This window comes from Schistocerca americana, chromosome X (genome assembly GCF_021461395.2).
Source record: "Schistocerca americana isolate TAMUIC-IGC-003095 chromosome X, iqSchAmer2.1, whole genome shotgun sequence".
Classification (NCBI taxonomy): Eukaryota; Metazoa; Arthropoda; class Insecta; order Orthoptera; family Acrididae; genus Schistocerca; species Schistocerca americana.
In genome coordinates, this window is record NC_060130.1 from 479,814,370 (window position 1) to 479,830,429 (window position 16,060).

General features: G+C 39.0%; 1 protein-coding gene across 1 annotated transcript in view; it reads left to right on the plus strand.

Moving 5' to 3' along the window:
• LOC124554808 (uncharacterized protein DDB_G0271670-like) overlaps positions 1-5,298 on the plus strand; it is a 192,256-nt gene extending 186,958 nt beyond the window's left edge. Inside the window, exon 9 of the mRNA XM_047128464.1 lies at positions 4,045-5,298. Within this exon, the coding sequence (XP_046984420.1) occupies positions 4,045-4,049 (5 nt within the window). The 3' untranslated portion in view covers positions 4,050-5,298. The remainder of the gene's footprint in view (positions 1-4,044) is intronic.
• Positions 5,299-16,060: the final 10,762 nt, after the last annotated feature.

A 16,060-nucleotide genomic window follows, 5' to 3' on the forward strand; every position in this document is an offset into this window, starting at 1 on the left:
AAACAGAATATGTCAATCTAAAATTGGAAGATAACTTATATATTGAAAGAAAAATTACATGGAGGCAATGGTTGGCCAGTGCTTACCTTCAAAAGACGAAAATTTCAAATACTTATTGGGAGTCTGAGTGGCCTGACCCTTCTGTTCAACACCAAGCAAAAGGACACAGTGATAATAAACTGATACCACATTCAGGAGGACAGTGGTTCAAATCTCTGTTTAGCTGTCCTGATTTAAGATTTCTTTGGTGCCCCTAAACTGCTTAAGGTAAGTGTTTGGATGGCTCCTTTGGAAATGACGTGTCTGATTCCCTTCCCTAACATTTCCCAATCTGAGCTTATGCTCCATCTCTAATGACCTTTCCATGGATCGGAAGTTAAACCACCTAATCTTCCTTCTTCTTTTCCAACCTTTCCCAAACTATCCCTCTGTCATACCTGAGGAAGGAACTACAGGTTCCAAAAGCTGGGTATAATTTTTCCTACTTTTAAGTGGTGTGTGTAGGAATTTTGCTTCCTGAAGGTAAGTACCGGCAATCCATCTCAGCTCCTTATAAGCTAACCTATGAGACATCATTCATCTGTGTTTTATTTCTAGAAAGTTTTCTTCATAATTATTCTGTGACCTGGCTGATTTTCAACATTAATGGGGGCTGTAAATACAGACTTTAATACAAACATTCATGCATATCACTGAACAAGAAATAAGTAATGCATTGTTTGTTCATGTCAGAAAAAATTCATTATGTAGAAAGCAGTGAAAAATATTGTTACTATAGAGTAATTGTATCTTCAGTTTCCAAGTATTTGGAGTGCCATACTTTTAGGTCTGGCAGTAATTGCATTTTTATAACATTTAGTTATTTATGAATAAAAATTTCAGAGAATCTTAGTTTGGTATTACATATTGTCCCATGATACTGAGATAACAAGAGTATTGCTTTTGTTGTTCAGTGGTCACTGAAAAAATTTAATTCTCCACTCCTACCTAGCTCAGGATCAGATTGATGATGAAAAATTGATACTGCTTTTAAGACATTTTAAAAGTATGTTATAAAATGAGTGACTATAGGTCATCTTATGCACAGAAGACAAGAATACTTGAAAGAGAATTCATAAGCAATACCAGAACATTGCTCTGTTTTTGATTCTCTTTCAGGTTTAATCAGACTTGCTTGTAGTCAGTCATGTTAAACATGTCCCCAAATGTTCTCTACATTTACTATTTTATTAATTCAAGCAGTTCTTAAAAATTTGTTCTTCTTTGGGTAGAAAGGTATAAGTATAATTCCCACAATTTCAAAAGATGCACTGATCATTATTTATATTTTTGCGTGTTAACCCCAAATCAAAAAAATATTTCCGGGTTAAAGTATTCAAAATAGGTTTATATGTTTTGGTGAGCTAAAGTCACCACTATTGCTTGCAAGAGTGTCATAGATCACATTTTTCCATATTTCTAGACTTTTACCTTTCTGCCTTGAGAAAAGCAAATTACTGTAGGCTGCTGGAGGGGCTATTGTGGTTACCTTACTTTATACATGCCTCTTCTGTTTAGTTTCCTACTTTTTTGTGAAGCAGTCAGTAATAGATGATTTAAGCGCACAAGCATTTTTCTCTGTTTGATCCTGCACCCCCGCCTCTCCCTCCCACCTAGGTGCTTCTGTTTTGTTCCTGTGTATTTATTTCCTTCAGTATTTATTTTTAAAGAAGCCCAAGAATATTGCATTATAATGTCTTCTGGGAAGCAGAGTTTTTTCAAATACAGGTTTAAGCTCTGAATTTAATGTCTTAAATTTTTTTGAAAAACTAATAGGATTTTTGGATTGACATTCAATATTGTAAAAGTTGTATAATTTTTGGCTGCTTATTAAATGTGTATTCTTCCAATTTTGTTATCAGCAGTTGATACATCAGATAATTTGTAGCACAAAATGTAACATGCACTTCACACAATTTGACACAGACTTGAAAGCCATACATTTGTATATCATTAAAGTTATTTTACTACAAATATAAGAATTCTTTTGGATATATTATGGAAAACATCTAAATATCCTAGAATAGGCTACATCGCAAAATCAGTACCAGCTAATTCGAATGGTTTCTAATAATTTTGATACAATTTCCTAATCTTTCTTTCCACTTGACACATCCTGTACTTCATAATCGTTTCTCTTATTCCATTCTGTACCTTTTTTTCCGATCTTGCACTGATAGTATGCCAATTTTTAACACTTTCAAACTCAAGTTTTCGCAACTGTTACTTCCTGGCATCTCTTTTCTAAGAAGTCTTCTGAATCCAAGAATGTATATGCTAGTGGCACTCTCAGGTGTTGTGTCAGTATGTGTCACTGAAACTTTGCCATTTTTGTTGGGAAACCTGAATGTGATCTTGAGGTAATGATATGAGTGGAAAAAGTGTGTTAATTGACATAGTGAAATATGATTGTGCATGTGCCAAGCAATGACTTGTGGCTGTGGCACTCTGAGAACAAAACATTATTGACTGGAAATGAAAATTAAACCATCTGCTGAAACTGGAAGGGTGCTGAGCAGAAGTTTCATCAGATGTTGAAGAGTCTAGTGATGACATCCAACACAATGCTTGAGGGCCTGAGCAAAATTTATAATGCTCAGAAAGTCTTAAAGACCATGTGAGGTATGTATTGGGACAGGAGAAAAATGAAGCAAAAATGACTTGTGTACTGCTTACTTTCTAGCAATAAGCCAGATTTTCTCCTTCAAATGTTCTGCATTTGTGGCAGAATTGTGAAAGAGCGTCATTTGAAGCCTGTTCTACAGTATTCACTATTTCCATTGGTTGCATCAGTAGACATTCATTTTTGTTAAAGGTGATGACTTAATTACTTTCCTCATATCTGACAGCTTCATAGAAAATGAAAAAGATACTATTATCGAAAAAAATTGCACTGTGCTGTATCTTTACCTTTTTTTTTTTCATTTAGAAGAATTTATGTATCTGAAGTAGTCTTTTGTTAATCAGTGCTCTCATTAGTTGACCAAAATGTTCATCTGTTCAGCCTTGCACTATATAAATTGAAGAATTTTTTTTTGAATCCATACTGCATCCACACCTATAACGCTTCAGTGTGAACTACCATATCTCACTGTAAGTCATGCTGTAAGCTCATATTCAAATGAACTATTGTTATCCGTGAATGTGTATTCCATCTCATTTATTTGTCTCACATGTTGCTTCATTTTGTAAATCCGATAAGTACCTTAGTCATTAAACCTTAAAAAACATTTTAACACTATACAATGGTTTCTGCACACAATTCAAATGTTAATGGCCATACAAAAAATAAATTTTGTTTAAATGTATACTGTCTCATGATTGTGCCAGTTTCTGCTATCAAATTATTGTGGAAAACCATATTGAAGTGAACTAAAGTTGTCCATGCTACACATTTCATCAACTAATTGGATAAGATCAGGTCACATAGTTTTGGCTAATAGCAAACTAGTTGATTTTTACTTACTGATCTCATATTGTCCTTGGTTTCCAGAAAATCCAACTTCTGTAATTTTTGTCCTGTTCTCCCTCTAGCATCCACTTCTCCATAGTGTAGGATTTCTGCACACCATTGTTAATCCAAGGAACAAAGAATTCTTTGATGTTTGTCCTGTGTGATTCTATAACTCTTTTGCCTAACATGAATGTGGTATTCTTAAATTTCTGTATGGATCCCATACATTTTTCTTTGTGATTAAAGATGGTATTTGACATAGGTTGGTGAACAGTAATTTTTTTTTAAAAGCAGCTTGTGATGATATAAGACAAACTACTATTCAGACACTTTCTTAACTACTATTCAGACACTTTCTTGTACACAAACTAGCTTAGCTGTGAATGAACCTGAATGGTTAGGCTTAATAAAGACATCTCAACTGGGAATGATTTCTCTCTTTATGAATGATGATATTACTATTATTTTGATGTTGTCTTCATTTTTCATGTCAGCAGTAGTTAAAAGTTATTTCATTTCTTATGTTCATATTTTTTGTTTCTTTTAAAAAGGGTGATGTTGATTAAAGGCAGCAACATATGAGTGAAGGATGATTTTAGAACACTGGATTTGACCTGTTCACTATACGTACATTGTCAGTATTGCAGCTGTGTGTATGGGACACCAAACAACCTACAGCAAGTAGTGTCTTGTCCCACACAGCCACCTTTCACAGCTAGAGCAAGTTGCTTTGTGTGTCCTCAAGTCAGTGGAACAAATATTAAAATGAACATAATGTGTCCCTTGTGTCCTATACATGACATAATCACGTAATGGGAAATCAAATGATGCATGTGCGGTGTGCAACCTGACACCTTGTAAGTCAGTTGCAGTGGGAGTATCATTGTCAGTGCCATTGACATGCATAACTTTGTTTGTAGAAGTACATCCAGTACACCATACAGTGCAACTGTGAACATTGTTTGCTAGTTTACATGTGATTAAAATGATATATACAAAATTGTGTGTATTGAGACTGATACCATTAAATGTTTCCCATAAGTGTTATGTAGCTAAATTATTTTTTCCAGTAACTGAAACTGTGTTGTATTCAACAGTTCATTTTATTTCATACATCCAGTTTTTTTTTTAGTTCTGAGGGCAACAGCTTAGTTGGTTCTAAGCAATTATAAATTCTTTTACATTAAGAAGAGCCCATTCATTTTCTTTTGAATATACAGCAAAAGTATTTTTTAAAAAGTATACTTTGAGCTGTATATGTTGTTGTTACATTTGTGAATACACGTGTTTAGCTTTGTGGCAAATGTATGATGTTTATTCGGAACTACTGCTAATAAATATTTAATGCATGTAGATAAATATGTTTTCGCAGTTGTTGTGGCTAAACGTACAACAGTTTCAATGAATCAGTGGGTCTGTACTCAGAAACTTCTATGTTATCAGTTACCATTCCATATCCTCTAAAATGTTGAAATTTGTGTCTTTTACTGTATTGATGTTCATTGATGTGTCTCTTACGTGTAATTGGTGTTAGTTCCATACTATGCTATGCAGAATGTTGATGATTGTTAACACAAAAGTCATTGGCAGCACAGATTCTGTGAGAATTAACAGTTTATAGTTATAACTACCACTAAGAGTTTGACATAGCTTTTTTTTTTTCAATGATCTTGTGCTGTCTGTCTTTTGTTGAAGAACAGAACTTGATGGCAGACTGTGGAATTATTCTGATTTGCTTGTGATGGAGTACTGTCTATTTCTGCTGTTAAAAGGAAGTGAAATATACAGACTTTTCTGAAATGTAATTGTGTTTTATTTAGGACCTAAAATAACAGGTGTTGATGGGTAAAGGAAATATACTTAGGAATTTTAACTCTGTAGAAAGAAAGGACAGGGTGTGATACCAGAACTTCCTTATTTTGGAGGAAAAAAAAAGAAACAGACGGTATTAGAAGTATCAATTTAATTCTCTTACCCATTATATTGAAGTAAATTTAAAGATTTATTCCATTAGGTTTTGAAAATGATATATTGAAGGTGGCCTCAGCTCTGTTCAATGAATTTGGTTAGTTGAATTTGGAAGATGTGGTCCACTTTGTTCAGCATGTGTCTATCTTATGTCGGCAATAGCAGCACAAATATTGTTCTGCAGCTGACCCAAGGTCTGTGGACAATTGGTATACACCAAGGAAGACAGCCCAATCAGAAAAAGTCACATTGGGCTAAATCTGGCACTGAAAATCACCTCTCAAAGAGATCAGACGGTTGGGGAAGTGTTCGCACAAGAGTGCCATTGACATTCATGCTGTTTGAGCTCTGGTGCCATCTTGATGGAACCAGATATCCCCCACATCAATTTCTTCAAGTCTGGGGGGAAAAATCCTTAATCACCTGGACATAACATTCAGAAGTGACCATAACTACCGTATCTTTCTCTTCAAATAACTGTGGTCAAAACACCAATTTTTTATAGTGCACACCAAACAGTCTCACATTCTGTATGCAGGGACTGCTCATTAAGTTCTCGGAGGGTTCGTGCCACTCCAATACCACATTTTTTTTTTTTTTAATTTTTTATTCACACATCCACACAAATAAAAATGAGCCTCAATGCTGAAGAAGAACATGAGGCATGTTTTTGTTCAAGACTCCACATGCATTTTTTGGGGAACAAAAATCATGTGGATTAAGTTTGTGCACCACTGCCAGTTTGTATGGATTCAATTTCACATCTTTGTGAAGAATTCTTTCTCAGTGTATGATCAGAAATAGCAGCAGCAGCTGCATCGCTTGGGGAATTCCAAAATTACCAGCCTGACTTCCTCGACATTTTCTGGTGTCCTGGTGATTCTTGAAGGCCCTGCCAGTATCCGTAAACATGTCCACCCACATTACAATCTATTTTTGATCAGGAAAACAATCTGCAGGTTCAATAATAAACTGTTCCCTGAATGCACGCTGGGTTGCGATGACAGCACGACCATCAGAAAAGTGAGTTGCCATGGCAAATGCACGCTCCTCTCTCATCCACTACAGGATTGCTACTTAACTAACCTGGAAAAAAGGTTAGGTCCTGCCCTTTCCAATGCGCTAAACCCCACACAGCAATGGGTAATGGCCACCGTGTGACATGAATTTCAAATAAAGAAGTTCCTGTGCTGCACCCTGTACTTATTTTACTCTTGCCAAGGTTCAGTGGTTACCCCACTCCTGTTCTTGATGTACATAAATAACTTGTTCAGAACATTGAAAGACTCTTCAAAAAGCATGATGTTTACTGATGACACAAGAATACTGGTAGAGGCCCCGAACACAATTATAGCATTCCCAGTCGGGGGAATGGTAGAAAATGTTTACAGCACACAGCTTAACACTTAATCATAGAAAGAGTTGTATTATGCAATTCCAAACAAATAAAAATTGCTTATAGGTTCCTAAAATAGGTGTCTTAGAGCACACACTGGAATAGGGCCTTATGTGTGAAATTCCTAGGCATTCAGGTGAATGTCAGAGGCCATCAAAACATATTTTATTACTTTTTTTAGAAACTGGCTTCATTCCATAGGTTTTTGGCACTGAATCTATAACTGACCTAAGTTTTTTTCTATAACATAAAATTTGTAGCAATGTGATTTTGTGAGAAACTCAAATATTATCAAAACACATTTAACTGGAATCAAAAGTAATTTAATTTTTCAATATGAACAAAGGTTTTATGGAAGTATAAATTTGAAAGTGCCTACTGACTGCGTAGAAATTGTATGTGCATTCAATTATATTTCTTTTTTCTCTTCTCCTTCAAGCACCTAATATAGTGTTTTCTGTAATAAATTGCCTGTTGTGTGTCTCAGTGAAGAGACTGACAGTCTCCCATCATACTGGTATTCTAGCAACCCTGATGTCATTTTTTGTCACTTTGTTGTCTTCGTGAAAGTGCTCACAATGTTCATCACTGTCATCACTCTAATTTTCAGGGAAAAAAAGTAACCATTCCAAAAGTGAATCTTGATGTTTATCAAACTGCCTAACTTTTTGAACTTTTCAAATATAATGTGAGTTCTTTCAATTGACTAATGTATTTTACAGACTATAAGAAACTACGGACTATAAGATGCATCGTAATTTGTAAGCATTTTTATTTTAAAAAAATCAACATTTTTGTTATTAGATTTCACTACTAGATTGCAAAGCCAGAAAAAAAGAAATTCTCAATTTATAAAATCGAACTGACCTTTAAAATCCCTGAAAATCGTCATCTGAACTTCCACCTTCTTCTTTCTCTTCTTCCTCCTCCTCTTTGCCATCATCGTTGTCCTCTTCATATATAAGATGGTCTACACTGCCATTGAGAGAGTTATTTATGCCGCACTTCTTGAATGATTTAACCATAATGTCTTCTGCCACTCTAAACCATGACTGTTTTATCCACTGACACACTTGTTTGATTGTAGATCATTTTAAAGCTCCCTTCAGTTTTAATTCATGTTGGGTTTCATCCATCATCTATATGTTCCATTCCTCTGTCAAATACTTTTTAAATGGTGTATTTATCAAGATATCAAGAGGTTGCAATTGTGAAGTAAGGCCTCCCGGAATAACAGCAAACTCTGCATTTCCCTGTCTCAGTTTCTATTTCACAGAATTTTCCAAATGACTACTAAACTGATCTAGCACAAGAAGAGAACTCTTCTTCAATAAAACATCTTTTCTTCTCTCCTACACTCTTCTAATCCGTAATTTCATACCAGCTCCATCCATCCAATCCCTGTCATGTACAGGAACACCACCACCTGTCAGTATTTTAGGTTTTGGCACTGTTTTGCGACTGAAAATCATCATTGGATTAAGTTTAGTGTCATCACAAAATTAGAGGACAACAGTGTAGTGCATTTTTTCATGTCCACTTGTTTTTATAGTTACAGTTTTAGCACCTTTCTTGGCAACATTTCTATTACTTGGCACATTGAATGTCATAAGAGTTCCATCCATATTCACTGTTTGTCTTAGTTCCACACTGATTTTCTTTCAATGTTGAATAATAAAGTGATGGAAAGATAATGTTTTCTCTTCATACTCTTGTATTATTTTCTGAGAAATTTTGATTTTGGCTCACACAACACTACATAAACTTGTAGTACGAACCACCTCCACCATTAAAGTCTGTTAAGTCCCACTGCAGCACTAACTTACAAGCATGTATTTCAGTCATTTTTGTGTTAATTCCAGTGCTATTTTGATGGTGTCCTTGAATTAATTTCAATACATTATCTTCTAGTTTTGGCCATTATGCATTCAGTGCTCTATTTGTACATTTAGTCTTCCTCACTTTTTTCAGTTCTTTATTACTAGCCCATCAATCACAAATGGTTTTTTTTCTGTTGGTGGAGGGCCAAATGCCACCCAGCTGCTCTGTTTCCATGTTGTTCTGCATATGCTATTACTTTCAATTTATAGCCCACATCATATGAATACCTTGTATTTTTTGCCATTACGAAACTAGCTACTAACAAAAATAGTTCTGCAAGGTTCGCAGGAGAGCTTCTGTAAAGTTTGGAAGGTAGGAGACGAGATACTGGCAGAAGTAAAGCTGTGAGGACCGGGTGTGAGTCGTGCTTTGGTAGCTCAGATACTAGAGCACTTGCCTGCGAAAGGCAAAGGTCCCGAGTTTGAGTCTCGGTCGGGCACACAGTTTTAATCTGCCAGGAAGTTTCATATCAGTGCACACTCTGCTGCAGAGTGAAAATCTCATTCTGGAAACAAAAATATTGTACTGTTACCAGTAACACAAATCACTTTCAGTTCAAGTTCACTAGCACTGTAGACTACAATGACACATCATAGACTAGACAGTGTTCTGGGTTTGTGGTGGCGGGGAAGAAGGAAGACAGTGTTAGCAAGCTTTTTGAATCCCCGCAACTCATGTTCGTCGCATCAGTGCACTACTACTGCCAGTCGAATCCATTGTTGCCAGATAAAAAGAGGTTTCCTGCAGCCTCGAATATATGGCTATATTTAAGACTCGTGGGAGTTTTAAATATAAGATGCACCTGGATTTTGGAGGAAATTTTTTGAAGAAAAAAAGTATGTCTTATAGTCCATAAAATATGGTGAGGACTTCTTAAATGACAGCTGAGCCACCTCCTTGCACACAGTCATTTTTAATTCAGAGTTAGGACTGAACATAATTTTTTGAATATCATGTCCAACAAACAAGCCTTTTTCCAATTTTGATTCTGATAGTTGAGTAGATTTATTGCAGTGATATTTGAATCATTCTCCACCTTTGTGTAGAGCTTTTTTCTTCTGCAGTATGTTTTTCACTCCAGACCTCAAAGATTTTCTTGCAGCCATTTTATTGATGATGATGGTCCTTTCCCCTACTATCCCATTCACATGAAGACCTTGGGGTATTTAGAAAAGTCATCACATATATTCCAACCATGTGTAATACTTTGCTTTATTTAAAACATTAATATTTTGCTTTATATGTGGCGAATGAACAACAGGCACTGATGCATAGGTGTTACCATTATGTAATAAAACAGCCTGTAGGCCAGTTTTAGACGGAGTCTCCAGTCCTCCTTTTTGTATTCAGTCCCAAGTTCATTCATCAGAGTCTCAGTATCTGAACAATGCACTAAATTACCTTCTTCTATGAAACATTGAGAAAATGCCTGTCAACAAGTTCTTTTCTTAGAGTGTGGAACCAAGCAGTTCAGCTTTTCCCTTACTGGGCCCAGATCCCTAACAAGATCAATTAGCGTAGTTTGTGTAACAAGATTTGGTTTTACATTGCCCAATGTAAAATGATACTTGTCATGAGCTTGTTCATCTGCATCACACCAGTAATTATTTCAAATATGCAGGCTAGTATCATTAAAACATTCTAGGAAGATGGGGGCCAGGAGCCACTGACTGAATGGCAGATAGCAGGTTAGTCTGTCTTACTACTTTTTGAATTTTTTTTAGTTGGAAGAAGTAACATCACTGTTACAATAATAACAATCACTAGACTGGTTTCTTCACTGCGTCCATATCATTTGTATGTTTTGAAATAGTGTCATATATCTATGTGGTAGTAAAGTTCTTGTAGAAAGTAAATACTTAAGTATTGAAGGAGATAACTCTCCGAAAAGCAGAAGCATTGAGTTATCAAGGGAACGTACAAAAGAAGGAAAACTTGCTAGTTTTCATACTTATATCCTGATGAGCTAGAGTAAAACACGCGTGCGCACACACACGCACACACACCTGTGCCTCTTCATGGTGCTGGCTAGACTAACAGTGTGAATGCTATTTTGCAGCAAGTGAACTGGTTATGGTACGGGTAGAGGGAGGGGACTGGAGGTGGGTGGTTAGCGGCTGGGAGGGTCGCAGCCAGTTAGGAATGCAGGTGTATGAGCCGCCACAGTTGTAGTGGCTGATGGGAAGTAGTGCATGCTGAAGGCACTGGGGACATGAATTGGTAAGGGGTGACAAGATGGAGGAAGGGTAAACTGTTGGATGGAGGGTGCGGGGAGAGTGGATTACCCGAGATTGAGACCAGAATGATTACAGGAGTGGAGGATGCGTTGTAAGGATGGCTCTCATGTGTGCAGTTTAGTGCCCTCCACTATAAATCATCATGTTCTTCTTCAGAGAAACTGGTGGTGGAAGGAAGGATCCAGCTGGTTCGGGTTGGGAAGCAGCCATTGAATCTGAGCATGTTACGCTTTCTTCTTGACAACAATTTGGCTGTGACCATTCATCCTGGTGGACAGCTTGTTAGTAGTCATACAAACATAAAAGACTGTGCAGTGTTTGCAGCAGAGTTGGCATATGACATGGCTGCTTTTACAGGTGGTCCGGTCTCTGATGGCACAGGATAAGCCTGCGACAGGACTGGAGTAGGAAGTGCTGGGTAGGGTTTGGTAGTCGGAGTGGCTTAGGGTGGACTAGGATAATGTGTATGTTGGGTGGGTCATGGAACACCAGTTTAGGAGGGGTGGGAAGTATTTTGGATTGGATGTCCCTCATTTCAGGGCAGGAAGAGAGATAATCAGAGTTGTGATGAAGGATATGGTTCAGTTGTTTTAGTGCATGATGATATTGGGTGACAAGGGGAGGACGTTCCTTTGTAGCTCATTCTTGGGGTTGGTGGGAGGATTGGGGGTGTGCTGGGTTATGGCATGGGAAATTTGTTTGTGAACTAGGTTTGTCTGTGACAACCTCTGTGAAGCCTGCAGCACACTAGGAAAGGGAATTCTCATCTACATCTACATCTGCATTAATACTCCGCAAGCCACCCAACGGTGTGTGGCGGAGGGCACTTTACGTGCCACTGTCATTACCTCCCTTTTCTGTTCCAGTCGCGTATGGTTCGCGGGAAGAACGACTGTCTGAAAACCTCCGTGCGCGCTCGAATCTCTAATTTTACATTCATGATCTCCGCGGGAAGTATAAGTAGGGGGAAGCAATATATTCGATACCTCATCCGGAAACGCACCCTCTTGAAACCTGGCGAGTAAGCTACACCGCGATGCAGAGCGCCTCTCTTGCAGTCTGCCACTTGAGTTTGCTAAACATCTCCGTAACGCTATCACGGTTACCAAATAACCCTGTGACGAAACGCGCCGCTCTTCTTTGGATCTTCTCTATCTCCTCCATCAACCCGATCTGGTACGGATCCAACACTGATGAGCAATACTCAAGTATAGGTTGAACGAGTGTTTTTTAAGCCACCTCCTTTGTTGATGGACTACATTTTCTAAGGACAATCCCAATGAATCCCAACCTGGTACCCGCTTTACCAACAATTAATTTTATCTGATCATTCCACTTCAAATCGTTCCGCACGCATACTCCCAGATATTTTACAGAAGTAACTGCTACCAGTGTTTGTTCTGCTATCATATAATCATACAATAAAGGATCCTTCTTTCTATGTATTCGCAATACATTACATTTGTCTATGTTAAGGGTCAGTTGCCACTCCCTGTACCAAGTGCCTATCCGCTGCAGATCTTCCTGCATTTCGCTACAATTTTCTAATGCTGCAACTTCTATGTATACTACAGCATCATCCGCGAAAAGCCGCATGGAACTTCTGACACTATCTACTGGGTCATTTATATATATAGTGAAAAGCAATGGTCCCATAACACTCCCCTGTGGCACGCCAGGGGTTACTTTAATGTCTGTAGACGTCTCTCCATTGAGAACAACATGCTGTGTTCTGTTTGCTAAAAACTCTTCAATCCAGCCACACAGCTGGTCTGATATTCCGTAGGCTCTTACTTTGTTTATCAGGCGATAGTGCGGAACTGTATTGAACGCCTTCCAGAAGTCAAGGAAAATAGCATCTACCTGGGAGCCTGTATCTAATATTTTGTGGGTGCCATGAACAAATAAAGCGAGTTGGGTCTCACACGATCGCTGTTTCTGGAATCCATGTTGATTCCTACAGAGTAGATTCTGGGTTTCCAAAAACATGATACTCGAGCAAAAAACATGTTCTGAAATTCTACAACAGATCGACATCAGAGATATAGGTCTATAGTTTTGCCTATCTGCTTGATGACCCTTCTTGAAGACTGGGACTACCTGTGCTCTTTTCCAATCATTTGGAACCTTCCGTTCCTCTAAAGACTTGCGGTACACGGCTGTTAGAAGGGGGGCAAGTTCTTTCGCGTACTCTGTGTAGAATCGAATTGGTATCCCGTCAGGTCCAGTGGATTTTCCTCTGTTGAGTGATTCCAGTTGCTTTTCTATTTCTTGGACACTTATTTCGATGTCAGCCATTTTTTCGTTTGTGCGAGGATTTAGAGAAGGAACTGCAGTGCGGTCTTCCTGTGTGAAACAGCTTTGGAAAAAGGTGCTTAGTATTTCAGCTTTACGCGTGTCATCCTCTGTTTCAATGCCATCATCATCCCGGAGTGTCTGGATATGCTGTTTCGAGCCACATACTGATTTAACGTAAAACCAGAAATTTCTAGGATTTTCTGTCAAGTCGGTACATAGAATTTTACTTTCGAATTCACTGAACACTTCACGCATAGCCCTCCTTACGCTAACTTTGACATCGTTTAGCTTCTTTTTGGCTGCATTTAAATTTGTAGTTAAGCTCTCTTTGCTTTCACAGTAGTTTCCTAACTTTGTTGTTGAACCACGGTGGGTTTTTCCCGTCCCTCACAGTTTTACTCAGCACATACCTGTCTAAAACACATTTTACGATTGAACTTTTTCCATAAACACTCAACATTGTCAGTGTCGGAACAGAAATTTTCGTTTTGATCTGTTAGGTAGCCTGAAATGTGCCTTCTATTACTCTTGCTAAACAGATAAACCTTCCTCCCTCTTCTTTAATATTCCTATTAACTTCCATATTCAGGGATGCTGCAATGGCCTTATGATCACTGATTCCCTGTTCTGCACTTACAGAGTCGAAAAGTTCGGGTCTGTTTGTTATCAGTAGGTCCAAGATACACTGTAGATACACCAGCTACAGGTGGCTAGGCTGGGTGGAAGGGATTTTTTGATTTGGGAAGGGGTGTGGGCAGAGGTGTAAATGGAGACAATGAGGTGGAGGTCAACATCCAGGAAGGTGGCGTGTTGAGTAAGAGGAGGACCAGGTGAAGCAGATGAGAGGAAAAGTGTTGAGGTTGATAACAAAGGTGGATAGGGTGTATTGGCCCTGAGTCCAGATCATGAAGATACCATCAGTGAAAGTGCTCCAGACTAAGGGTTAGGAGTTTTGGGAGACTAGGAAGGTTTCTTCTGGATGGTCTATAAACAGGTTGGCATAGGACGGTGCCATGTGGGTGCCCATCACTGTGCCATGGAGTTGTTTGTAAATTTTCCCTTCGTCTGTATATGCACTGAAGACCCAAAGAAACTGGTACACCTGCCTGATATCGTGTAGGACTGCAGGGCTATCCATAAATCCATAATAGTATGACGGGGTGGAGATCTCTTCTGAACAGCACATTGCAAGGCATCCCAGATATGCTCAATAATGTTCATGTCTGAGGAGTCTGGTGACCATCTAAAGTGTTTAAACTCAAAAGAGTGTTCCTGGAGCCATTCTGTAGCACTTCTGGACATGCGGGGTGTCGTATTGTCCTGCTCGAATTGCCCAAGTCCATCAGAATGTGCAATGGACATGAATGGATGCAGGTGATCAGAGAGGAAGCTATCGTACACGTCACCTATCAGAGTCATATCCAGACTCATCAGGGGTCCCATATCACTCCAACTGCACATGCCCCACAACATACAGAGCCTCCATCAGCTTGAACACTCCACTGCTAACATGCAGGGTCCATAGATTCATGAAGTTGTCTCCATCCCCTTACACATCCATCCACTCAATACAATTTGAAACGAGACTCGTTCAAGCTGGCAGCATGTTTCCAATCGTCACAGTCCAATGTCGGTATTGACAGGCCCAGGCAAGGCGTAAAGCTTTGTGTTGTGTAGTCATCAAGGGTACACAAGTTGGCCTTCGGTTCCAAAAGCCCATATCAATTATGTTGTAGGAGATTTGATGTTTTACCGGATTCCTGATATTCACTATATGCTCGTGAAATGATCATAAGGGAAAATCCCCACTTCATTGCTACCTCGGAGATGCTGTGTCCCGTTGCTCATGCACTGATTATAACACCATGTTCAAACTCACTTAAATCTTGATAAACTGCTATTGCAGCAGCAGTAACTGATCTAACAACTGCGCCAGACATGTGTTGTGCTGTATAGTCATTGCCGACCGCAGCTCTGTATTCTGCCTGTTTACATATCTCTGTATTTGAAAACACATGCCTATTCCAGTTTCTTTGGTGCTTCAGAGTAAATGGTAAGGTGTATAAGGAACGAGGTGGTCGATTTGTAATCTGAAGGACACTTTAAGAGATAGCGTTCAGTAGCAGCAAGCCCATGGGTGTGAGGGATGTTGGTGTAAAGGAAGGTGGCTTCAACAGTAACAAGTAGGTATCCAGAAGGTAAAGGGTTGGGGTGGTGAAAAGTGGGTGAAGGAAGTGGTTTTGATATGGGAGGCTAGGTTTTGTGCAGTTGGTTGGTGGTGGTGGTCAATAAGAGCGGAAATTCTTTCAGTAGGAGCATAGTAGCCAGCTACAATGGGGTGTCTAGGATTGTTGGGTTTGTGGGTTTTGGGAAGTATGTAGAAGGTGGGTGTATGGAGTGTTGTTGGAGTGAGAAAGGAGATTGACTGAGGTGAAGGGTCTATGGATTTCAGTAGGAACTATAGGTTATGTTGGACCTATGGGATGGGATCACTCTGGCTGAGCTTGTAGGTGGAGAAGTCAGGCAGCTGGTGGAGGTCTTCCCTCATGTAGACATTTTGACCGATCACAACAGCGGTGGAGCCTTTGTCTGCAAGGAGGATGATTAGAGCTGGATATGTTTTTAGGTTGTGTATGGCTGTAGTTTCCTCTGCTGAAATGTTAAGAGTTCCAGAGTAAGGATGGTGAGGCCAAGATGGAGTTAAGGAATTCCAGGAAGCTGAGTTGGGGGTGGATAGGTGGGCGGAAAGGGGGGGGGGGGTTGAAGGTCACAGTTGGATTGTGGTAT